Source organism: Microcaecilia unicolor, chromosome 1 (genome assembly GCF_901765095.1).
Source record: "Microcaecilia unicolor chromosome 1, aMicUni1.1, whole genome shotgun sequence".
Lineage (NCBI taxonomy): Eukaryota > Metazoa > Chordata > Amphibia > Gymnophiona > Siphonopidae > Microcaecilia > Microcaecilia unicolor.
The window spans coordinates 546086057-546111619 of NC_044031.1; the positions used below are offsets into that span (position 1 = coordinate 546086057).

Genomic DNA, 25563 nt, shown 5'->3' on the forward strand with positions numbered 1-25563 from the left:
AAGAGACTTATCAGGGGGTCAGTAATTGACTGGTACTCAGAGAGGTAGAGGAGTGAATAGACGGATGGAATGGATTTTGAAGGAAGAAAAGCAGTGAGACTGAGGTGGAAGAAGAGGTTGAGATCTACAAGAGGGTGAGAGTAATAGCCCAACACACCTTCATGGCCAACCGTACGAGTATGGGAGAAAAGGGTAACCTCCATGACCCAGGGCCGCAGCTGAAGTAGAGTCTTCAGGACAAAGCCAAAGTCTCAGAGCAAGCAAATGGAGAGTACGAGAGAAAAAGGATGTAGGAAAGTTTGTTGCAGACGGAGCAGGAATTCCACAGAGCATATGAGAAAGGCAGAGAAGGGGAGAGGAGAGGAACAGAAACTAGACTGGGGATATGACTCTCTGACCTACATGAATGGGTGAGAGCTGATGTAGAGGACCAGGATTGGGATTGATATCCCCAGCGGAAAGCAGTAGAAGTAGCAAGAGAGTATGGAGAAGAGTAGGAGAGGCATGACGACAGCGACGAAGACGAGATGTAGTTGGACAGAATGGAGATGGTTGAATGAAAGGAAATGTTGAAAGTTGAAGGCTGAGAAGAGAAAAGGGATGGTGTGATGATGAAAGCAGAAGGTGAGCAATGTGTTCCCATAGTACACAGTGGATTCAGATGGAGAAAGAGATTGGGAAGGGACCGTACCAAGAAGAGAAACTGTACTGGAACCATAAGAAATAGCAGAGAGAAAATAAAAATAGTATAGAGAAAATATTTAAAGGCACTGGGCACCTAGAGCAGAGGCCCTGGGTGGATCGGGGTGGACCCTGGGAATCACCCCGGAGAAGGCTGTGAGGATATGCAGATGGCTGCAAGTCCTCCACAGCACCTGGAAGGCAGGAAGCATCTTTTCCCTTGGCTTCATCCTATATGCACCAGCAAATACTGCCTTGGTGAACAAATGTACTGCTACAGGTCTACTGACCTTTTATTGACTGAGTTGTGTGGGGCTGAATCCAGATATGCAGAGAGCCTTCCTTTACCTCCTAATGAGCACTGTTCACTTACACAGGTTCACTTACTGCCTCCTATGTACAGTGCTTTTGACGTGGTACCAGTTAACACACACTAACCTGCTTGCAGTAATAGCACTGGTCTTGCTCCTAGTACAGTTATTCCCTGCCCATTCCACACCCCATCTCATGCTAACCATTTACCACATGGTTTAGTGGGCATTAATAGCTTCTGTACTGTGGCTTTGCAGTTGCTGTTAACGTGAACTACATCATGCACTGGTTGCTTCCTGTGCCTTAGTAACAGGGCTCCATACTGTGCATTTAGCTGACTCCTTTGGATAACGCTATGTGTTTGGATTTTCTCCTGGAGATCTTTGGGCAGTTTTATTTATTCACTACTTGTCTGAACATTATTTTATTTTATTTTTTGCATTTCTATCCCACATTTCCTTGTCATCAAGCAGATGAAGCCATTACGTATGGGTTGTGTCCATCAACCAGCAGGGGGAGATAGAGAGCACTCAACTTTTCACAGTGCCTCATGGCCAGCCAGCTCCACTGCCTCTTCAGTATTCTCTATCTCCTCAAGCAGGGTGGCTGCAGCTTCTTCGAGCTTCATAAAAAATGTGCCTGGGGGTGGCTTCTGGCTTGCCAGTTGTTAACTGGTGTGTTAGAGGCTATAGCAGCTTCACTTTGAAGGCACATAGGTTAGCCCTTTCCCTGCCTTACCCATGCCCCCGTGGATGTGGACATATTAGCTTGCTTTTCCCTGTCCTTTCCCACTCAGTGGATGCAGGCACATTGGTTCACCTTTCCCTGCCTTTCCCACTCATCTGAGCCTCCAGAGTTCTTATTACCTCTGCTTTCCTCACAGAGTTTAAAAAAAAAAAAAAAATGGAACAGAGGTTTTCCTTTGATTCTTCTATGGGACCGGAGCTGTGATACTCGGTCCGTTGAGGTAAGAGTGTTTTCTAACTCCTCCGGGGTGGGCCCGCGATCGGGGCGTTTTTGCCGCAAAACCGCCATTTTGAATTTTCCCGCCGTTTTCGGCGATGGCTGCAGAGAATGTAAAGCGCTGTTCCCGTTGTGGCAAGCACAAATCAGCAGCGGGGCTCTATAAATCGTGCTGTACAGGTGTAAGAGCCGGCCCGAGCATGGCGAGCGATGATTCTTCCCGCTCAGAGCTGGCAGCGGACGCCATTTTGAATTCCCCGCATGGCGCGGCCTCCGTAGAGACGGAGAGCCCTGAGCCCGGGGGGGGGGGGGGGGGACCTCGAATTGAGGCTATTCAGGGAGCGGCTAGCCCACGGACGGGATCTGGGTGCCCAGGACGAGTTTTTCTCCCTTGATTTTGTGTTGTTATTGCATAAAGCATACATGCTGAAAAGAGCTCTTCCTCAAGGGTCGTCTGAGGTCCCTTCTATTGTCCCCCCCCCCCCCCCCCCCCCCCCCCGGTGGATTCTGGCCTGGGACTGCCCGCTGAGGCTATTTTCCCTGATAATTGGCATAAAGAAAAGCGTAGAAGGGCTAATTCCACTTCAGATTGTGGTGCACCTCCTTTCCCCCCCCCCCCCCCCCCCTGTGGTCGGGCTGTGAGGATTCGGAGAGTTCTGGCAGGCCTTCGTGGTCTGAGGAGCCAGAGTCAGGTGCAGAATTACCACAGGATCTGGATGATCCCTCCGCGGTGAGGATTTTCCACCGTGATGAGCTGCCAGCGCTTATTTCAGATGCCCTACAGGTCCTTTCTATTGAAGAGCCTGACAGTGGCACGGCCTCCTCTGTGAATCCTAGGATGGCTAGTACCAAAAAGCCTGCTCGAGCCTTTCCTTTGCATGACTCCATCCAAGAGCTTATTTCCGCTCAGTGGGCTGACCCCGAGGGACCTTTGAAAGTTTCCAGGGCTATGGGGCAATTATACCCTCTGCGTGAGGAGCATTTGGCTCGCTTTGCAATGCCTAAAGTATAGATGCCCTAGTCACTGCGGTGACAAAGAGAACTACCCTCCCTGTGGAAGGAGGAGTTGCCCTGAAGGATATACAAGACCGTAGGCTGGAAGCAGAACTTAAACGGTCCTTTGAAATTGCAGGTCTTACTGTTCGGTCGTCTGCATGCAGTTGTTATGCTGCTAGAGCCTGCCTGGCGTGGTTGCAACAGGCAGTGGAACAGCCCGGAGATGGAGCGGAGCCCTTCTCGGATGTGGCTCTGCGGCTGGAGTCAGCCTTGTCCTTTTTGGCTGATGCCCTTTATGATATTGTCAGAGCTTCGGCTAAACAAATGGCAGTAGCAGTGGCGGCTCGCCGTCTTATTTGGCTACGACATTGGGCAGCGGACATGGCCTCTAAGCAAAGGTTGGTGAAGTTGCCCTTTCAAGGCCTTCTATTTGGTGAGGAGTTGGAAAAAAAATTGTTAAAAGCCTGGGAGATCCTAAACCCCAACGCTTGCCTGAAGATAGGCCGAGGCCTTCCTCTAAGGGCCAGGCGGTCCACTCCTCTTATAGACCTCGTTTCCGTGAAGCTAGAAGGTACCGCCCAGGGCGTTCTGCTGTGTTCACTTCTCGTGCCCATTTTTCAGCAGAGGAACTCCTTTCGCTCGGACAAGCGTTCCGCAGCCACTGGCTCTAGGCCTGGAGTTCAGGGGCGACCCTCTCAATGATGGTGCACCGGCCCCCTCCTCGCTTCCTGTCATCGGAAGACGTCTTTCCCTCTTTGCCGAGGAGTGGGCCAATATTTCCTCAGATCAGTGGGTTCTGGACCTGATCAGAGATGGCTACAGAATAGAATTCAACGCCCCAGTAAGAGATGTTTGTGGAGTCCCGATGCGGTTCTGCCGCCAAATGGGCGGCGGTAGAGGAGACTTTGCAATGGCTGATTCAGTTAGGGGCCGTGTCCCCGGTACCTCCTGCCGAACACGGCTACCGCTGATACTCCAACTACTTTGTGGTGCCGCGAACAGGTGGGTCTTTTCGCCCTATTCAGGACTTAAAAGAATTAAACAAGTCCCTGAGAGTGCGGCATTTCCACATGGAAACCCTGCGCTCCGTCATTGCTGCGGTACAGCCAGGAGAGTTTCTCACGTCTCTAGACCTGAAAGAAGCTTACTTGCACATACCAATTTGGCCCCCGCACCAGAAGTTTCTGAGGTTTGCGGTGTTGGGAAAACATTTCCAGTTCCGGACCGTGCCTTTTGGCTTCGCCACAGCTCCCCGAACCTTTACGAAGGTAATGGTGGTAGTAGCTGCTTTGCTCAGGCGAGAAGGTATCAGGGTTCACCCGTACCTAGATGACTGGCTCATCAGAACAGACTCTGTAACAGAGAGCTATCAAGCTACAGCCAGAGTGGTCTCAGTACTTCAATCTCTAGGCTGGGTTGTCAATATGGCCAAAAGTCACCTGACCCCCTCGCAATCTCTAGAATATTTGAGGGCCAGGTTTGACACAGACTCGGGCTATGTATACCAGCCCGAGCTAAGGCGGTGCAAGCTTCAGAATCAGGTCTGTCTGCTCCTGAGGATGCCCCGCCTGCGAGCTTGGGACATTGTCCAGCTGCTGGGATCGATGACAGCCACATTGGAAGTGGTGCCCTGGGCAAGAGCGCACCTGAGACCTCTACAGTATTCCCTACTTTATAGATGGTCTCCAGTTTCTCAGGATTATCAATGCAGACTTTCTTGGCTCTCTGCGGCCCGACTCAGCATGGAGTGGTGGCTCTCAGACAGCATGCTGCGGCAAGGTATGCCGCTGGCGCTCCCCGATTGGTGTCTAGTAGTGACAAATGCCAGCCTGAAGGGCTGGGGCGCACATTGCAAGGGGAAGCATGCCCAGGGTCTATGGACACCCGAGGAGTCGGGGTGGTCCATCAACCGCCTGGAGTTGAAAGCGGCCTTTGTCCGGAAAATTACAGCCATTCCCTTCCATGTGGTTATGGAGGATGAGCCAAGGGCTGAAATGTTTGAGCTTTTGGACTATCCGCCAGCTAAGGAATCGCCCACAGTACCCATACATCATGTCCTCGAGAAGACATTGCTGGCAAACTGGGCGAAGCCGCTAACTAATCCCCACATTCCCAAGAAGATCGAATCCCAGTATCGGATCCATGGGGACCCGGTGTTGATGCGGACTCAGTTGCCTCACGACTCTGGTGTGATGGATCTGGCCCTTAAGAAGGTCAAGAGTTCTAGAGAGTATGCTTCGGCGCCCCCGTCAAAGACTCTAGAACCTTGGATTCTTTTGGGAGGAAGGCCTACCATTCTTCAATGCTCATTTCCAAAATTCAGTCCTACCAGCTCTACACGAGCATTCATATGCGGAATAATGTGCGGCAGTTGGCGGACTTGGTGGACAAGCTCCCCTCTGAGCAAGCCAAGCCTTTTCAGCAGGTAGTCAGGCAGCTGAAGGCGTGTCGTAAATTCCTGGCCAGGGGTGTTTACGATACTTTTGATGTTGCGTCCAGGGCCGCTGCTCAAGATGTGGTGATGCGCAGACTCTCATGACTGCTTGCCTCAGACCTGGAGAATAGGCTCCAGCAGCGGATAGCGGACTCTCCTTGCCGGGGGGATAATATTTTTGGAGAAAAGGTTGAACAGGTGGTAGAACAGCTCCACCAGCGGGACACCACTTTCGACAAATTCTCTTGCCGGACGCCTTCAGCATCTACCACAACTGGTAGATGTTTTTATGGGGGAAGGCGGACTGTTACCTATTCTTCTAATAAGTGTAGGTACAATCCTTCTTCTTGCCAGCCTGCTGCCCAGGCCAAACCCCAGCGTGCTCGTTCTCGTCAATAGCGTGCGACTCAGCAGGCCCCTGCGGCTCCCCAGTAAAAGCAAGGAACGGGCTTTTGACTGGCTCCAGCAGAGCATAGCCGAAATCAAAGTGTCTGTGCCGGACGATCTGCCGGTCGGGGGGAGGTTAAAAATTTTTCACCAAAGGTGGCCTCTCATAACCTCCGACCAGTGGGTTCTTTAAATAGTCCGGCTAGGATACTCCCTCAATTTGGTCACAAAGCCTCCAAATTGCCCACCAGGAGCTCAGTCCTTCAGCTTTCAGCACAAGCAGGTACTTGCAAAGGAACTCTCTGCCCTTCTCAGCGCCAATGCGGTTGAGCCCGTGCCACCGGGGCAAGAAGGGCTGGGATTCTATTCCAGGTACTTCCTTGTGGAAAAGAAAACGGGGGATGCGTCCCATTCTAGACCTAAGGGCCCTGAACAAATACCTGGTCCGAGAAAAGTTCAGGATGCTTTCCCTGGGCACCCTTCTTCCCATGATTCAGGAAAACGATTGGCTATGCTCTCTGGACTTAAAGGATGCTTATACTCATATCCCGATACTGCCAGCTCACAGACAGTATCTTCGATTCCGTCTGGGAACACGGCACTTTCAGTATTGTGTGCTACCCTTTGGTCTCGCCTCCGCGCCCAGGGTGTTCACAAAATGCCTGGCGGTAGTGGCGGCATCTCTACGCAGACTGGGAGTGCACATGTTTCCTTACCTCGACGATTGGCTGGTGAAGAACACCTCCGAGGCAGGAGCTCTACAGTCCATGCAGATGACTATTCGACATCTGGAGCTACTAGGGTTTGCGATAAATTATCCAAAGTCCCAACTTCTTCCAGTTCAAAAACTCAAATTCATAGGAGCTCTGCTGGATTCTCAGACAGCTCGTGCCTACCTTCTGGACCCGAGGGCCGACAATCTTCTGTTCCTCGTTTCCTGGGTGCGGGCGTCTCAGCAGATCACAGCTCGGCAGATGTTGAGATTGCTCGGCCACATGGCCTTCACAGTTCATGTGACTCCCATGGCCCGTCTTCACATGAGATCAGCTCAATGGACCCTAGCTTCCCAGTGGTACCGAGCTGCTGGGGATCTAGAGGATGTAGTCCAGCTGCCCACCAGTTTTCTTCAATCCCTGCAGTGGTGGACAGTTTGATCCAATTTGACTCTGGGACGTCCCTTCCAAATTCCTCAGCTGCAAAAAGTGCTGATGATGGGTGCGTCCCTCCTGGGATGGGGGAGCTCATGTCGATGGACTTCACACCCAAGGAAGTTGGTCTATCCAGGAACAAGGTCTACAGATCAATCTCCTCGAGTTACGAGCGGTCTAGAACGCTCTAAGGGCTTTCAGGGATCGGTTGTCCCACCAAATTATTCAAATTCAGACAGTCAACCAGGTTGCCATGTATTACATCAACAAGCAGGGGGGCACCAGATCTCGCCCCCTGAGTCAGGAGGCTGTCAGAATGTGGCTTTGGTCTCACCAATACGGCATGTGTCTTCAGGCCACATATCTGGCAGGCGTAAACAACACTCTGGCTGACAGGTTGAGCAGGATCATGCAACCTCACGAGTGGTCGCTCAATTCCAAAGTGGTACACGAGATCTTCCAAGCGAGGGGCACCCCCTTGGTGGATCTCTTTGCTACCTGAGCCAACCACAAGGTCTTTCAGTTCTGTTCCAGACTTCAGGCCCATGGCAGACTAGCATTGGATGTCTTTCTCCTGGATTGGGGGGAAGGCCTCCTGTATGCTTATCCTCCCATACCTTTGGTGGGGAAGACTTTGCTGAAACTCAGGCAAGACCGAGGCACGATGATTCTGATCGCTCCTTTCTGGCCGCGTCAGATCTGGTTCCCTCTTCTTCTGGAGTTGTCCTCCGAAGAACCGTGGAGATTGGAGTGTTTTCTGATCCTCATTACTCAGAACGAGGGGGCACTTCTGCATCCCAACCTCCGGTCTCTGGCTCTCACGGCCTGGATGTTGAGAGCGTAGATTTTGCCTCCTTGGGTCTCTCCGAGGGTGTCTCCCGGGTCTTACTTCCAGGAAAGATTCCAATAAAAAGAGTTACTTCTTTCCATGGCGGAGGTTTGACGTCTGGTGTGACAGCAAGGCCCTAGATTCTTGCTCTTGTCCTACACAGACCCTGCGATTAGTGCATACCATTACCGTGTGGAAGGTAAGCCGATCTCGGGACAGCCTTTAGTTGTTCGCTTCATGAGAGGTTTGCTTTTGACAAAGCCCCCCATCAAACTTCCTACAGTGTCATGGGATCTCAATGTCGTTCTCACCCAGCTGATGAAACCTCCTTTCGAGCCACTGAATTCATGCCATCTGAAGTACTTGACCTGGAAGGTCATTTTCTTGGTGGCAGTTGCTTCAGCTCGCAGAGTCAGTGAGCTTCAAGCCTTGGTAGCTCATGCTCCTTATACCAACTTTCATCATAACAGAGTAGTCCTCCGTACTCACCCTAGGTTCTTGACGAAGGTGGTGTCGGAGTTCCATCTGAACCAGTCAGTTGTCTTGCCAACATTCTTTCCCTGTCCTCATACCCGCCCTGCTGAACGCCAGCTGCACACATTGGACTGCAAACGAGCATTGGCCTTCTATCTGGAGCGGACACAGTCCCACAGACAGTCCGCCCAAATGTTTGTTTCTTTTGATCCCAACAGAAGGGGAGTGGCTGTCGGGAAACGCACCATCTCTAATTGGCTAGCAGATTGCATCTCCTTCACTTACGCCCAGTCTGGGCTGACTCTTGAGGGTCATGTCACGGCTCATAGTGTTAGAGCCATGGCAGTGTCAGTGGCCCACTTGAAGTCAGCCACTCTCTAATTGGCTAGCAGATTGCATCTCCTTCGCTTACGCCCAATCTGGGCTGACTCTTGAGGGTCATGTCACGGCTCATAGTGTTAGAGCCATGGCAGCGTCAGTGGCCCACTTGAAGTCAGCCACTATCGAAGAGATTTGCAAGGCTGCGACATGGGTCATCTGTCCACACATTCACATCGCATTACTGCCTACAGCAGGATACCCGACGCGACAGTTGGTTCGGGCAGTCGGTGCTGCAGAATCTGTTTGGGGTTTAGAATCCAACTCCACGCCCCTAGGCCCATTTTTATTTTGTTCCAGGCTGCACTCTCAGTTGAATAAGTTTAGGTCAATCTCAGTTATGTCCTCGCCGTTGCGAGGCCCAATTGACCAATTGTTGTTTTGAGTGAGCCTGGGGGCTAGGGATACCCCATTCGTGAGAACAAGCAGCCTGCTTGTCCTCGGAGAAGGCGAAAGCTACATACTTGTAGAAGGTATTCGCCGAGGACAGCAGGCTGATTGTTCTCACCAACCCGCCCGCCTCCCCTTTGGAGTTGTCTTTTCCCTTGTCTATGTCTTTGCTATATACTGAACTGACGAACACGAGCGCGTTCGGGCGGGAAGACGGTCGTGCATGCACACGATGCATGCGCACGCGAGGGCTAGCAAATGCTGCTGCTAGTGAAGATCTCCGATCGGAGGGGCTGCCGTGGACGTCATCCATTTGTGAGAACAATCAGCCTGCTGTCCTCGAAGAATACCTTCTACAGGTATGTAGCTTTCGCTTTCTGGTCCCACACATGCACTCGGGGTGGGAAAGCACTCATGTTTGCTTAGTGGGATGCTGCCAAAAGCTTCTTAAAGCTAGAGAACGCTGGGTAGTAGCCGCACCAGTGCTTTGTTGGATGATGTCACCCATATGTGAGAATATATGCTGTCCTTGGAACACCTGTCACAAGTGAGTAACTTAAGTATTGGAAAGCTAAAAATTTACAATTATGGAACTGGACAGAATAAGGAGTTGGGGAGGATGCATGACAATGCACGACAACCTGCACTTCTCAAATAATGAACACATGAAGTGCTGGGGGGGGGGGGGGGTCGGGGGGAATTGTTTGTAGTATATTATCAAAATGGTGGTGTGTTAATTGTATAGTTTATCTTTGTTTTATATCTACAGTTGCTATTAATGTGACTTTTCGTGGTAAGCCAATAAAAAACAAAATTGTTTAAACTTGATTTCAATTAGCACGGATACACCTAGCACCACCTCTTGAGGAGGTAGGTGGTAAGTGAACCCATAACTGCACAAGTGCTAGTTACCTCATTCTAACTGCAGTATACAGTCCACACCCATTTTCACCCATGACCCTCCTAGTTCCCGTCCCCTAACATTAATATGCATTGACTTGCAACTTAGCGTGTGCTGTCATACCATTTTGGGAGCAGTTATTACACTTGCCCAATAAGTTACTGCATGCTAATTCATGTGTTAACTGCTTAACGTGCTTTATTAAAAAGGCCCTTAAGTTGGAAAGAGCTGAGGGCACTCTTAGAACTAACAATGTGAGTTTTTTTGGTCTTCCTTATTGTAATTTGATCTCTACTTTTGAAATGCTAAAACAATATTGTATACAGGTTTTATAGTTGAAATCTAGTGCTCTAGGGTTTCTTACATTTTGGATCAATTAAGAAGTTGGGATAATACAATGAATTTGACAATTGGCAGTAATTTGGCAGGTATCCTAGAAAACTCAGTGCAGGAAACCACCAGTAGAGTAATATTGGTGGCTGGCTACCTTTCAGAATCTCTCTGATCTAGATATTGTTTTGTCTCTTTTTTTAAAGAGCATCTGTCTTTCCACGGGCGTAAGATTTATGTTTGTTCTGACTTATTGCCCAGACCACAAGGCTTGAGTTTTTACAGCTCCATTATCGGGCTCTGTCTCTGGGTATGATTTTTTTTTCCTTGCTCTGAAGAGGTGCTGAGAGAGGACCTGATGTATCTTACCTGCTGGAATTGCATTCAAACTTGGGGTTGAATAGGCAGTTTCATTCTTTTTTTTTTTTTTTGTTTGTTTGTTAAATTACTCTACTTATTTAGCAAAGTCAGTTTAGACAATAGTGTAGCCTAAGTCTGTTAGGGGTTTTATATAAATAGTGTTTTAGAGTCTAGGTTAGTGTTTTAGGTTGCATTTTAGAGCTTGGCATAACATCAGTTTAGAGCACAGATACCAGTTGAAGAAAGCCTCTGTTTAGTATATAATTCCCTCCTTCCCACCTCATCTTTGATTTTATAAGCTCTCCAGCTAATTAGGAGATAGATATGGTAGACTGAAATATATATATATATATATATATATATATATATATATATATATATATTTGCAACAAGTGCTTTGCACAATTTATTTTAGGAACAACTTTATTTGAATTCAAATTTTATATTGCTGAGAAAACTGCTTTATTTTTTTTTTCTTACTTTAGTACAGAGGAAATAGTTTTATTTTCTCTTTAAGGAGCTTCTTTGCTTTCTCCAGGATTGCTGTTTTACCTCATTTCGAAAGAAGAGGTGATGGTTAGACCTTGCACAAAAGAACGCAGCTGATACTTTTAGCCTACAGGACAGCTGAGGAAAAAGGGACTTTGGTAGGGCTTTTTCTCTGTTTTTTTTTTCTACAGGTACAAATACTTCTGCAATTGCAGTATGGCTGGGAAACAGTTGTTACCCCAGTTACAGCTTCTGTCTCTGTGCAGACAGAAAATGCCATCACAGGAGAGGGGCTGGTTCCATGTGCAATATGTCATCAGCTTGAATCCCTAGTCAAACACAGTGGAAGGCACAAGTACAAATTCCAAGATAAAATAGAATATTCAGTTTATTATTTAAAATATAAGTGGAGGTATTGACAATACAGTTTTCACACCTGGTGCGTAGAAGGTTCAACATCCGGTCGTTGCATCAGTTATTACCCTTGAATCGGGTGTGTGTTTGGCATTTGTCTGTTTAAACGACCCCGGTGCATGTGCTGTGCACCAAAACACGGCCCATTGTCTGGTCCATGAATTAAAGAATTTTCCCTATTTTGATGGCTCTTGGTGCTTTTTGTTGGCTGTTATCCAATGCTGTTCATCCATGTTGGCACACATGATATTGCTAGGTATCAAAAGTGACTTAATGGCTCTGGGAGAGAGGGTGAAGCAGACAGGTGCACAGGTGTTCTCGTAGATCCTCTCTGTTGAGGGTAAAGGCCAAGACAGTGAAGCTCGCATTCTGGAGATGAATATATGGCTGTATGAATGGTGTCAAGAGCATTTTGGATTCCTGGAACACAGGATGCTTTTCTAAGGGCTGCTGAGCAGAGATGGTGTCCATCTATCAAAGAAGGGAAGAAGTCAACTGCCGAGGATATATCTGTGAATGGAGTGGATATAGTGTCATTCACGGAAGAAAGCATTTATAAACGGCTTGAAAATCCGAACGTGGATAAAGCTATGGGGCCAGATGGATACATCCCAGGATACTGAAGGAACTGGGAGAAGTCCTGGCGGGACCTCTTAAGGATTTACATAATAGATCTTTAGAGACAGGAAAGGTTCCGCAGGATTGAAGACGAGCTGATGTGGTCCCTGTTCACAAAAGCGGAGATGGGGAAGAAGTGAGAAACTACAGGCTGGTAAGCCTCATGTCGGTGGAAGGAAAAATAATGGAATCGCTGCTGAAGGAAAGGATAGTTGACTTTTTAGAAGCCAACAGGTTACAGGATCCGAGGCAACATGGGTTTACCAAATAAAAATCTGCCAAACGAATCTGAGTGACTTCTTTGACTGGGTGACCAAAGAACTGGATGAAGGACGTGCGATAGATGTGGTCTACTTGGATTTCAGCAAAGCCTTTGATTCAGTTCCTCACAGAAGACTCGTGAATAAGCTGAGAAGGCTGAAATTAAGACCTAAAGTGATGAACTGGATTGGAAACTGGTTGACCGACAGGCAGCAGAGGTTGGTGGTAAATGGAATCTGCTTGGAGGAAAGGAAGGCAAACAGTGGAGTGCCTGCGAACTAGTGCGTGTAACAGCCATATCCTCTACTATACACCAAAGGTCTTTATCAAGACCAAAGCGCTGCTCACAAGAGACTCTATCCTGTACACTTTGTCCACTGATCTTTCAAGACAAAGTATCCAGACTCCTGAAGAAAGCACCCCTAGTGCTGAAACAGAGTACCTTGTAGCGTCTTCTCTCAATAAATTAGACTTTAAGTATTGGACGCCTTCGGTCTGTTTTTTGAAGAGCCTGGTTCTGTTCCCACTCCTCTATCTGTTCCTGAGATTTTTTGTGGGACATCGTCGTTCTCTTCCACCCTGGTGGTTTTGTAGCCTCTTTTGTTCCAAACCAGATATGGATAGCCATCGGCAAATGCACGATTTTGAATTGGCTGGAAGATTGCTTTTCCTTCACTGATGCCGAGACTGGGCTGACTGTAGAGGCTCATCTTAAGGCTCTTATTGTCAGAGCTGTAGTAACATCTGTAACCCACTTGAGGTTGGCCTTCATAGAGAAAATGTGCCAAGCTATGATGTCTTTTGTCCACACATTCACGTCTCATTACTGCCTTGAGCAGTATACCTGACGTGACTGCTGGTTTGTTCAGGCAGTCCTAAAGAATTTGTTCAGTGTCAGAATCCTACACTTCAGCTCCAGGCTGCACCTCCACAACTACTGTGTAAATAGCTTCAGGGTAATTGGCTTTGAGACCTTGACATTTTAAGTCTCCCTTGTTTTAGGTGATCCTGGTAGCTAGGGATTCCCATATATGAGAATACAGAAGGCCTGCTTGTCCTCTGAAAAAGCAAAATTATTCATTATAGCAGGTGTTCCCCGAGAATAGCAGGCTAAGTATTCTCACATAACCTCCCCTTGGAGGTGTATTCTTTAGCTTGTTTACATGACTGAGGGACCCATGCGCGTGCTTCGGGAGGGAAAGCACCAGCATATGTGAAGTGGGATGCTGCTACAAATTTCTGCAATCATCTTGCTAGTCGGCATCTGCACCAGGCTTCGTCAGATAATGTTATACAGATGTGAGAATACTTGGCCTACTATCCTTGGAGAGCACCTTCACTATTCAGCAGAACAAATGTTAGTGTCTGATCTCAAGGGTGTAAAAAGTGTACCTTGCAAGTAGGCAACAGATAGTGAAGTGCCTTCTAGTGTAGAGAGGAATCCTATATAATAATTCTCACCTCCAACAGGATGTGCTTGGGACCGTGCCTGCAGGAAGTGGTCTGCTAGGCAGGCATGCACTGACCTCAGTGACATCAGTGACAGACAATTTGGCAAAGCAAAACAATCTTGAGTGCTGGCCATTAGGACACAGGGTTGATAGGAGAGTTTTAAAAGACTGAAGGAACCGAAAGTGTTAAATGGGGGGAGGGGGGAGTTCTGAACCACTGAAAGACATGAACATTTGGGAAAGGAAAGCAATCTGAATTCTGGCCATTAGGACACAGGGTAGATAGGAGAGTTTTATTTATTTATTTAGTTTTTTTTATTTTATTTTTTTACAATTTACAATAATTACAAGACTAAATCTTGTTTGGCAAAGATGCATTAACAAAGGAAAAGAAAAATTAACAAAGAAAGTAATTCCATAATTCTCATCTTACATTGAAATAATAAAATCAAAGGATAAGATGTATTACTTAAAGAAAATAGGTTTACAATATAAGATGACATTTTAAATCACAATAAATCATTCATCTTTAGTCCACAATATAGGAGGCAAACCACAATATTGAGGAAATTATAAAGAATAAATAGGAGAGTTTTAAAAGACTGAAGGAAACGAAAGTGTTAAACTGGAGAAGGGGGGGGGGGAGTTGTGAATGACTGAAAGACATGCAAATTTGGGACAGGAAAACAATCTCAATGCTGGCCATTAGCACACAGGGTACATAGGAGAGTTTTAAAAGACTGAAGGAACCAAAAGTGTTCAAGGGTGGGGGGTGGGGGGAGGGCAAGTTCTGAATGAATGAATGAAAGAAATTTACGAGAGGAACACAATCTGAATGCCGGGCATTTGTACACAGGGTAGATAGGACACTTTTTTTTAAAAAAATGAAGGACGTGAAAGTATTACATCTTGGGGGAGGGGTGAGGAGGAAAGCGGTGGGGTATCCGGATACTGGGCGTTAAGGCCACGGGGGTACATAGACTTTTGAAAGCCTTAAGGAACCCAAAGTGTGGGAAGGAGGAGGAAAAGGAGGGGAGGGAACAGGGGAGGGGGCCCTGTCACACACTCTCATTCTCACACACACACTGTCACACAGACAGTCTCACTCTGTCACACACCCGCACATTCACTCTGGCTCTCTCTCTCAAACATACACACTCCCAGGAAAACCTTGCTAGCACCCGTTTCATTCGTTCCAGAAACGGGCCTTTTTTTACTAGTAAGTAATGTCTAAGGAAAAGTTGTCAGGTACATATTTTTTGTAAAGGTTTTTTTTTCTTTCACACGAAATGGTAAATCTGTGGAACAACTTCCAAAGATGTGTGCTGTCATTTAACATTTTTAAAAGGAATTTGGATGTTGTCTTAGAGGACCTCATAATCAATAGGAGTAATCTTTTCCATCATGAAATTCAATTATTCATTAATACAAAATTGGCTGCATTAAATTGTTTTTTGCCTTTTATGTTGCCAGCAGGAAACGCTGCGCAGTTAGTCTTTCTCCTGATGCAGTGTGTGATTGAAAATTTCTCTATTGTGTTACAGCCTGAAGAGGAAGAACCTACCCTTGCTGTCTTTACTGAGCCATCTGTAAAAGTATTGAGTATTCCAGAGCAGATCTCTTCACAAGTGCCACAGATGTTACAAGAGACAGATGTTTCACATTCTAATAAGCAAAATAGTGTGCCTCCATCTTCACAGAGTAAGCAATTTAAAATTTTTGTATGTTATGATATTCTATTTATTAATCTGAGTAAATAAAATATTCAACTTACATGTACTGTGTTGCACTGTTTTAAGTAAGAGCCCATTCCAAATTAAACCATTTTAAAGCATTGACCCTTTGCCTAACGGTAATTTTGCATAAAAGTAAATACTCTTCTTTTCCTACTTAGGTCTAGAATCTGGACCAAATTGTATTACGACTGTTGGGCCTCTGAAGCAACTAAAGATAGCTGCTTAAAATAGTTTTTAAGTAGCCCAGCATGACAAACTTAACAACATTGCTCCCTGACCCTAATATGATACAATTCCCCAAACCAATTTTTAATATGTTTTCCAGCAATAACTAAATTAAACTTGGTGAAACACCTTTCTTGGTCAATACAATATCGAATGGCAGAAATCTCAAATACACTGTCTCTTTTATTAAGATCTTGCAGACATTTATGATTCAGGAAAATTTTGAAAACTTTCCTTTTTCGTAAATTTGGTTTATCAGATTATGATTCAAACTAATTGTTTTCACTGTAATTCTCTGGGTATAATTGAATTATTCTCTGTTATAATTCTCGGACATATTAGCCAGATTTCTTGTTTAATGGAATCCGCCTTGAACTGAAAAGGTAGTGGCAGAATAGAAGACTCAGGATTTTCATTGTCTTTCTTCTCTGGTCACCTTTTTGCATTATGCTCATCTTAACAGTTTGTTTTTACTCTTTCCAACCCAGTGGAAACTGGAAAGAATTATACAAAATGGGTCTAGGAATGCCTCTCCAGGGGCAAAATAACTGTCCCCTAGAATTTAATACAATGAGATGAAAGTTTTGATATGGGGGAAAAAATTAAAAAACAAAAACAAACCTCTTCCTAACTGCTCACTCTGAAAACTAGCCCCCCCCCCCCCCCCCCCAAGTAACTACCTCAACGTGCTGCGGACATGGCCAGATTAAGCCATTGGTAAACTTTGCATATACTTTGTGTTCACATGGTTTGTTTGTTTTTTTGTGGGGGGGGGGGCACCTGTGAGATGTGGTTAGAACAGAACTGCCGCGGGGGGGGGGCGACGACAAAATTCTCTGGGCCCAGCCTCCAAAGGTGGGTGGTCCGGCACCGGCAAGCTTCTTCTGGTTCTCTCTCCTGCATTCCATCCAGGATCCGGATGACTGCATTAATACCATAACCCGGGTGACTCAGGATATCGCGTTAATGCAGTCATCCGGGTCCTGGCACACAGGAGCAGGCAGACACAGAAGGTAAGGGAGCGGATGGGGGGGGGGCGGTCTTGCCCCAGGCCCGGATGTGTGTCTCAGCGGCCTTGGTTTAGAGCTCAGGAGGTTACGATTTCCAACTCTCTGACTCGCTTTTTTCAGAAGTTAGCAGAATTCTACATTGATGACTAGAAGGTAGAAGGATGGATATGTTTGGACACTTTTTCTGAGTTTAAAATCTATAGTTCTCTAGTCCCTCCTTACTGTATGAGTGAGCCTGCCCTGGCTGCTTGCGCTATAACTAGCAGTAGAGGCTGTGGTTAGGATCAAACCAGTTGCAAGGCATCAAGAGCAAAGCACTAGAAGACGGAGGAGGGGAGTTCTTTTGCTATACAAATAGTTTTTGTATGTGCTGGGGCATTTTTTTTGGAAAGGGGGTTCATTTCTCTTCCACCCTGTATACATGTTTACAGGAGAGGCGTTTCCAACGGCTGTGATATACATACACTGATTCACTATATCGTAGTGTTAAAAAATTACACATCTCAAAAACTTTCCCTCTTTTGATCACACACAAGTGTATACCTAATACAAACATGCACAGAAACATACAAGCACATTATATGTATTTACTTGCGGAAGGGTTGGAAAGAATTCTTTTCTGCATGCATTTTCCACTTATCTCTTTCTGCAAGGTAAGCCTAGAGCAGTGATGGGCAACCTTTTGAGCTTGGTGTGTCAAAATTCGCCAAAAAAACGAGCATAACTCGGGTGGTGTGTGACTTCGAGAAAAATCACTGCTACTAGGACCGCCCCCGGGCCCCCTCTACCCGACATCGCTGCCCACCCGAGGTCGCTGGGCCCCCCTCCACCCGCTACCGGGCCCAGAACTAACCTTAAAGCCTCCTTTCACGTCGCAGCAAACAGCAGCAGGGCAGACCTCTCCTCCTTCCTTCTGTGCTCCGCCCTCGCGGACGTTACGTCAGGCGAGGGCGGGACACAGACGGAAGGAGTGGCCTGCCCTACTGCTGCTTGCTGCAACGTGAAAGGAGGCTTTAAGGTTAGTTTCCGGGAGCGAGGAGGGAAGGCGGACCACACTGCGGCGCCGCCGCGTGTCATCGAAAATGGCTACGCGTGTCAGTGCTGACACGCGTGTCATAGGTTCGCCATCAGGGGCCTAGAGTAACCACATTACATTAATAGGCCATTTAACTTGTCATGTTTCTTTAAGCTCTAGAACTGTACCAAAGGTTGCATACACAGTGTAGGCAACAAAATCCTACTGAGGATGGATGTTCTCAAAAACCCTGAGCTGAGCAATGTCTATACTTCAAATTTTGTCCAATATACCAACGTCATGCAGTTGGGATGTTTTGACATGTTCAATACCTGTCAAATTAATTCAAATAGAACTACTCCCTAACCTCCACCCCCCCCCCCCCCCCCAAAAAAAAAAAAAGTATTCTGTTCAGTCCTTGTCTTCCCCATTGGGTCTTATAAGTCCCATATTTCCATTACATCCCAAGGATCGGTCCAGACAAATGGGTTTTGACCATCTGTCAGCAGGTGCAGATAGAGATCTCTAATGAGTTGTGCCTTATAAGCTCCTGCGCTTAGCAACCAAGCCAGCATTCTCTATTTCCAGCAGGCGGAATAGTGGCCTCCTGTCCTGCTTGTAGGTTCAGTTGAGTGAGTGTGTGGTTGAGAATATCCTGTGCCTCAGGTGTAAACCTAGTGGTCTAGGTCCCTCCCTGTTCCCCCGGTGCCACTTTCTACCTCTTTATCTCTGTCTTCCCTTCTCTTTTTTTTCTCCTGCCTCTATAAAAAAAATATAAAAAGCCTCCACTACGGTTCTTTTTGAGAGTGCTTGTGCTGTGGGAAGATTGTGGGGCTTCAGTGCCTTGGAGGTCACAAGACTAGCTGTTTTCTGTGAGTATATTTATTATTCTTTCTGTCTGAGCCTATTAAGTCTTGTGCGCACTGCAGGGATAAACTCTCACTACCGGTTCCGGCACGCTTTGCTTTACTTCTGTGGACATGCTGCTTTTGCCTACTTTGGCCATCAGTACTCCACCTCTCGGAGTTCAGTCCAGCCCTGCTGTGATGGCAGGTTTGGTGGGCTCGGCACCAATGGCTCCTGCGCTCCGCAAGGCTTTAGCCTCGCCCACTACCGTGTCCTGGGATGTTGGTTTTGCGGGGGTAGAAGTCTCTGTCTTTCCATTTTCACCTGAATTTGTTCTTAGTTCATGCTGCCTCTCCTTCTTCCCCTCATGTTGCTTTTGAGGAACAGTTTCCTAAGAAACGAAAACTTTCCATTTCACAGGATTTGAAGAATATTCCTCCTCAGGACTCGGAGGAGGTTTTATCTGTGTATTCTGACTGTCCTAGTTCAGCTGATGGCCCTGACTTGGACATTTCAGACGTAGACAGGGGTGATGATTGTACTGTAAGTAGGTTGTGAGAATGGATTTTGCCTCTTGTTGATCACAAAATCTATGGAAGCTTGCCTCTGTTGATCACAAAATCTATGGAGGCTTTAACCCTTTAGTGTCCAATGTTCCTGTAATAAGCCATATGGGAACAGATTGATGGGAGCATTGGACACTAAAGGGTTTACATTTCTTCCCCTGCTTCTCGTCCTTCTCCATCTGTTATGTCAGATTCTAAGAGATCTCCTGTATCTTTTCATATTCATGAGGCTATACAGGAGTTTATTGCAACTCAGTGGGAGACCCCTGATTCTAACCTCCAGGTGGCTCGCACTTTGTCCAGATTATATCCACTTCTGCTGTCTAATTTAGAGCAGTTTCCTCTGCCTAAGGTGGATGCCCTTATTACGGCGGTTACTAAACATACTATCCCTGTTGAAGGCAGCACTGCATTAAAGGATATGCAGGACCACATGCTTGAGGCTTCCTTGACGTTTGCCTTTCAACTAGCTGTGTTACATTCTCAGGCAGCAGTTTCTTCTTTTGTAGCCAGGGCTGCTTTAACATGGATTCAACAACTGTCCACGTTGGACTCTCCTCCAGACTTTCTCCCTAGCCTAGAGGTAAGGTTGTCCTATTTGTCAAACACTCTATGATATTCTCCGAGCATCAGCTAAGGGTATGGCCTTGGCCGTTTTGACACGATGCTGGCTATGGTTGAGGCATTGTGACATTTGATGTGGCATCCAAATCTCATCTGGTGAGGTTCTCTTTCAGGGGAAACTACTCTTTGATGCGGATTTGGAGAAGATTGTTAAAGACCTGGGAGATTCCAAGATCCAGCGGCTACCTGAGGACAAGCCTAAGCCTCATCTCTGGGCGGCTAAGTATCATTTTCAAGAAGCGCAGAGGTATAGACCAGGGAAGGCTAATTCTTCCACTCAAAAACCTCCTTTCCTCATACTTGGTCTTCCTTTTGAGGAGGCAAGAAGCCCTTTTCTGCTTCCTCCTCTCCCTCTTCGCAGCCCTTGCATTGACTAGGTCGAAGTTCACTCGTATGTAGACATAGGTGAGCGTCTTTCTGGCTTTCACAAGGAGTGGACCACCATTACTGCAGATCGATGGGTCCTAGATATCATTCTCCATAGCTACAAGCTAGAATTTTCAAAGCCACTCGCAGGTCTTTTCATGCTGTCCCCTTGCAGCTCTGCAAAGAGTTGGGAAGTGCTTAACTAACTTAGCCTCCTTAAGGCAACTAGGGGCCATTCAGCCTGTTCCTCCGGCAGAGAGGGGCACGGGTTGATATTCCATGTATTTTGTTGTCCCAAAGAAAGAAGACTCTTTGCTCGGTTCTGGATCTCAGAGGGTGAACAAGTCTGAGTGTTGCACTTCTGCATGGAGACTCTTCTGTCATAGCTTTGGCCCTTTTTTCGTGGAGCATAACAGTTGCACTCTGTTTGATCTATGGTGGCATTTTCTAGTACTCAATAAATTCCATTTCTATTGTATAGCCTTTTTTTTCCTGATAGCCACTTTAGTTAGTTTTTTTGGCATTTCTACATTTCCCTTCGTTTTGTGCTGTCCCTCCTTGGCCTCGGTAGTTCAAGGGCACCTAGTTGGGTACTCTTCATCATGAAGTCAGTTAATTTTGTTGCGACTATTTTTCTTGACATATCCCAGATAAAAGTTCCCAATAGCTTTAAGAAGTGTTCACGGGAGCATATCCATAATGCCAGCACGTCCTTAGTGCCTGCAGTGTCTGGGACCTAATCATGATCCCTTTTGTCTTCTGTATTCACAGATGTCAGAGACTTATTTATAGTTGTGAGAAGCAGCATAAACAAATTTTTAGCACTAATAAGTCTGGTCCGTTGACATCAGATGCATCAGTTTCCATGGCTGCCAGAGCTGCATCGAACACTGGGTATACATTGACATCTTTGGGTTTTAAACCCAGATTTACTGGCCATCAGTCCCAACCAACTTCTCGCCTGTACTTGTTCGGTACTTATATCACTCCAGTTAATTCATTTCCTTACCTTGGAATCATTTTGGATTATCAACTTTCATTTATTACAAGTGGCTTTGTTATGTAAAACTGGGTTCTTCATCCTTGGACAACTTTGTGCGATTCGTAGTTATTTTGATCATGATTCCGTTCTTAAATAATTTTGCTTCTTTTGTCATGCATTGATTATTATAATGTTGTATACACAGGTATTTCTAAATCCATTATGAAAAGATTACAATAAATAAAACTTTGCATAACATGGCCATACATCGTCTTTGTTATGCTCAACGGTCTAATCATGACTCCTTTGCTCCAAAAACATTGGCTCTCAACTAAACAGGTTAAATTGGATTTTGCTCATTTTAAGGAATGTATTCTTCTTAGCTTGTGCAGGGAATATCTGTGTGGTGCAACTTATTCTGCTTAATTGTTTTGTTTTAAGTTGTATTCTTCTAGTTGGTCTGAATGAAGTTCCTTTCTCTTTTATGTTTTAGTCTGTAAACAGCTTAGCTCTGTTGGGTCAGATCGAGCAGTATAATAAATTCTAAATTTTATTTATTTTAAAAATTTGTACACCGCTTAACTCCTAAGTTTACAAAAAACCCCATACATATAAACATACATAAGTTAAAATCTCACAAAATAAACACAGGCTCAATAAATAGTACTGCTCTTCACTTAGGAGCCACCTGTTATGAATTTTTTTTAAATATCTAAATACATCCACAAAAAGCTATGTTTTCAACAGTTTTTTAAAATGTGCCACATTTCGGCATACACGAATTTGTCCAGGAAGAGCATTCCAGCAACGGAGAAGGCAGAGGCTCTAGTATCAGCATAGCAGATATGCACTACAGGATATAGCAATAGCCGCATAGCATAAATAAATAAATAGTGTTGATAGAGGTCATCTTGCTTGGCCATTGTGCAATCCCATCCTGAGAAAGAGTAGGGATAAGAGGATTCATCTTTGTCCTCTTCGGTGCTGAGGGATGAGGATGCCAGACGTCAGATGGAGACTAGGGCACACTGAAATTAAGCCTGTTCATAGCGAGTCACTGAGATCATTGGTGTCCACGAAGCACCCTGACGAGAGGATCCACACATCCTCTGTGACTGAGGAGGACATGGCCACTCAGACTGCGATGCCCCTGCCTTTGTCGATTGCAGCCTCCAAAGAGCAGCTCATGAAAAAGAGGAATGTATGAAGCACTTCTGTTGCAGTCAAAGCAGCAGCTTCATGAATTAATGCCAAAGCTCGAGGTGTTATAACCAGTCCTTAAAGCTCATTAGGTTTAAAGCAGGGGTTCTTAACCTTTTTTTTTTTGGCTCTTGCACTCCTTTCACTGATCAATGAAACCTTCGCATCTCCTTCCTAAACCACACGGACAGCTACGTTTGTTGCTAACTTAGTCGATAAAGTGTTATCTGCTACTAACATGGCTAAAATTACAATAGTACAGTTATATTACCAATAAATATCCTATTAACTGTCTTCAGTCTGTCTAGAATAGATAACTAATTTCAAGACTGTTCTCTAGACCTCATTTGACCTCTTCGCACACCCCTTCGGGCTGTGGGCAGTGTTTTGTTGCTCCGCCTCCCACCACCCCTTCCAAGCTTAGCCAAACCTATTATCCATTTATGCCAAAATGCTCTTTTCTGCAGATTAATGGAACTGTTAGTGCATTAATTTCATTTTTGTCATGCATTTGATCAAATGCCAATCTTTATCAAAATTTATACAGGCACTATACTAACATGTATAACTATCAATAGTATTAAACTCCAGGAAATGGACAAGGATTTAAAATAACGTACTCAAAAGGATACACATCTTTTATTCCAGAAAGTGTGGAAACATAAATATGCTAGCTCAAAACAGGAGGGATAAAATGAAACCAAGTGGTTATCAATAACACAGTTGATGTTTGGAAAAATTTAACTTGTGCTGCTGCTTTAATTCTTTCCTCATCAATGTCCTCTGTGTATGAGTCTACATGGGCATTACAGCCATACCAGTTAAAAGAGAAGCTGGTATTTCTGGTGAGGTGGTGTTGGTGCATGTTGTCCTTTTGACAGGAAGTGCTGCATAGCCAGACTGTACTGCCCTTTGGGTGACAGATGCATTTGGGAAATTGACAGGTTGTTGGTGGTTGTGGAAAATCCTTAACAAAAAATAAATAAATAATAAAATTAAATCCTAGTGAAATAAAGATTTCTTTGGGAGGGATTAATAGACCGTATGTAGCAATACTTTTCTTCCTTCTTTTTTTTTTTTTTTTTTTGTAGTCAAAAGTGCGTAATCTTGTTTTCTTTCTTTCTTTCTTTCTTTCTTTCTTTCTTTTTTTTTAATCATGTTTATAGTTAAGTCTGAAGAAAGCTGGGAATCTCCTAAACAAATTAAGAAGAAGAAAAAAGCTAGAAGGGAAACGTGAATTTTTATTTGCCCTAAGCTGGACATGAGGTGTTCAAATGCTATCTTGAAGATTATGCTGTTTATGCAATAATTTGTGAACATGTACAGAATTTTATATAAAAGTTCAATGATTTTTAAAAATGTAACTGCTGTGGACACAACCATCGTTTGAAAAGAAACCATGGAAAGTAAGTTTGTGAAATGAAATCTGCAGAGCATACTACAGTGCTGGAAGACACTTTGAAGAGACCGTGGATTTTTTTTTTTTTTTTGAACTTAATGGGAAGAAAGTTTTTTGATGTAATTAAAATACGAAAGAAAACTTGGCTTTATAACACAGTACCCTGTTTACAAAGTGTGCCCTGTATGGTCTGTATCTTGGGGGGGGGGGGGGGGGAGGATGGTGGATCAAAGCAAAAGGGGTTTTTGTGAATTAGTATTCCTTGCATCTCTTTGCTGAATTATGCAGAAATTGCAAAATGTCTATTTGCATCTGTTTTATGCTTATATGAAAGTGCTTTGATTAAATCTGCCATATCTTACTCGAGCTGGTTAGCGGTATGCTGCCTGGTAAGGACAGCACAAGTGCAAATACAGTTCAATAAAAAGAAACCTTAGTAATGTGAGGCCTCCATGCTTCAGTAGAAGTGAACAAGCTTTTGATTAACAGGCACTGAATGAGTGTTGAGAAGTGTGGGTGTGGGTCATTAGTTTTGACTGTCTTATAACACTTGAATTTTTCAAGATATCAATTGAATAATTTTTAAAATTATATTCTGTGACTATGACCATGTGCTTAAATGTTCTGGGAATTTGGGAGCACTTTGTCTCTGATCTTTATTTTCTCCTGGGCTCAGATTGGATTTTCACTTGTAATTAGAAAAAACAAAAACTGACTGTGTAATAGCCATAAGTTCCCCTTCCATCTAACCATTTTTAATAGTGAAGTTTATCACCAGTTGATGATTCATTTCCCTTGATTGCTACAGTTGGGTTAATAAAGTATAAAATCTGAAAGTGTTGTCTTTATTTATAGACTTAACTGTTCTAAACCTGGAGCATTTGGTGATGTAAAGGGAAAGAGGGGGACAGATATTTTCAGAGAGCTTTAATTGACATTGTCAAAATCACTAGTTATCAGGACTATTTTTTGTACTGCCTTAACCTGTAGTATGTATCTGTAGTTTTGTGTTTTTATAAATTAAAATTTAAAACAAATCCTGCAGGTATTGCACTTGTAGTAAAATAAAAAGCATTTCCACCTTGAAACTGTATTAATCAAATTAGAATGGTGTTTATGAGTGGGCACCATTTTATGGCACTGTGTAATTATATTGTATCAAACTGGCAGGTAACTTTGTATCTATAAGTAGTGCATGCCATGCCATGTACATTGTAAATAGCCTTTACCAAATGTATGTGCTTTTAAAATGGACCATGAATTAACATCACTTTTTGGTGAATTATGTGTATACAAAAAGCCATGGTTTATTTGATGTGACTGGCTTCACTGTTTGAAGAAAGAAACAGCTGTAACCAATGGTACTGTACTGATCAACCATCCAATATTTTCTTAAGTTACTTGACTAAGGTTTTGGGTAGTGTTGACTTGCAAAGATAGAAAAGCTGAAGAGAAGTGACGAGTGGTATTGAAGACCAGCCTTATTAATGGACAGCTTTCCTAATGAGTACTAATTTTTGTACAGGTGTGTTAACACCTGTTTCAGGAACATGGCAAGTATGTTTACATGTTCAGAAGTTGTTTAATTCAATAACATTTCTAAGTTGATTTGTTAAAATAAATCAAGTAAATGGATAATGTTTTGGGGTTTTTTTTCCCCAGTGGAGGTTAGTGGCAAGGATTTACAATTTCATTTTTATTTTAAAGTATGAGGAAGAAATAAAGATCTTTTGTGTGGGGTGTTTTTTTTTATTTTTTTGTTTGTTTTGTTTTTATTT

The 25563-nt window shown here is 44.8% G+C and overlaps 1 protein-coding gene across 1 annotated transcript in view; it reads left to right on the forward strand.

Moving 5' to 3' along the window:
• Positions 1 to 25050, forward strand: part of MTDH (metadherin) — a 128167-nt gene extending 103117 nt beyond the window's left edge. Inside the window, exons 11-12 of the mRNA XM_030189776.1 lie at positions 15361 to 15517; positions 23553 to 25050. Of these exons, the coding sequence (XP_030045636.1) occupies positions 15361 to 15517; positions 23553 to 23623 (228 nt within the window). The 3' untranslated portion in view covers positions 23624 to 25050. The remainder of the gene's footprint in view (positions 1 to 15360; positions 15518 to 23552) is intronic.
• The last annotated feature ends 513 nt before the right edge of the window (positions 25051 to 25563 follow it).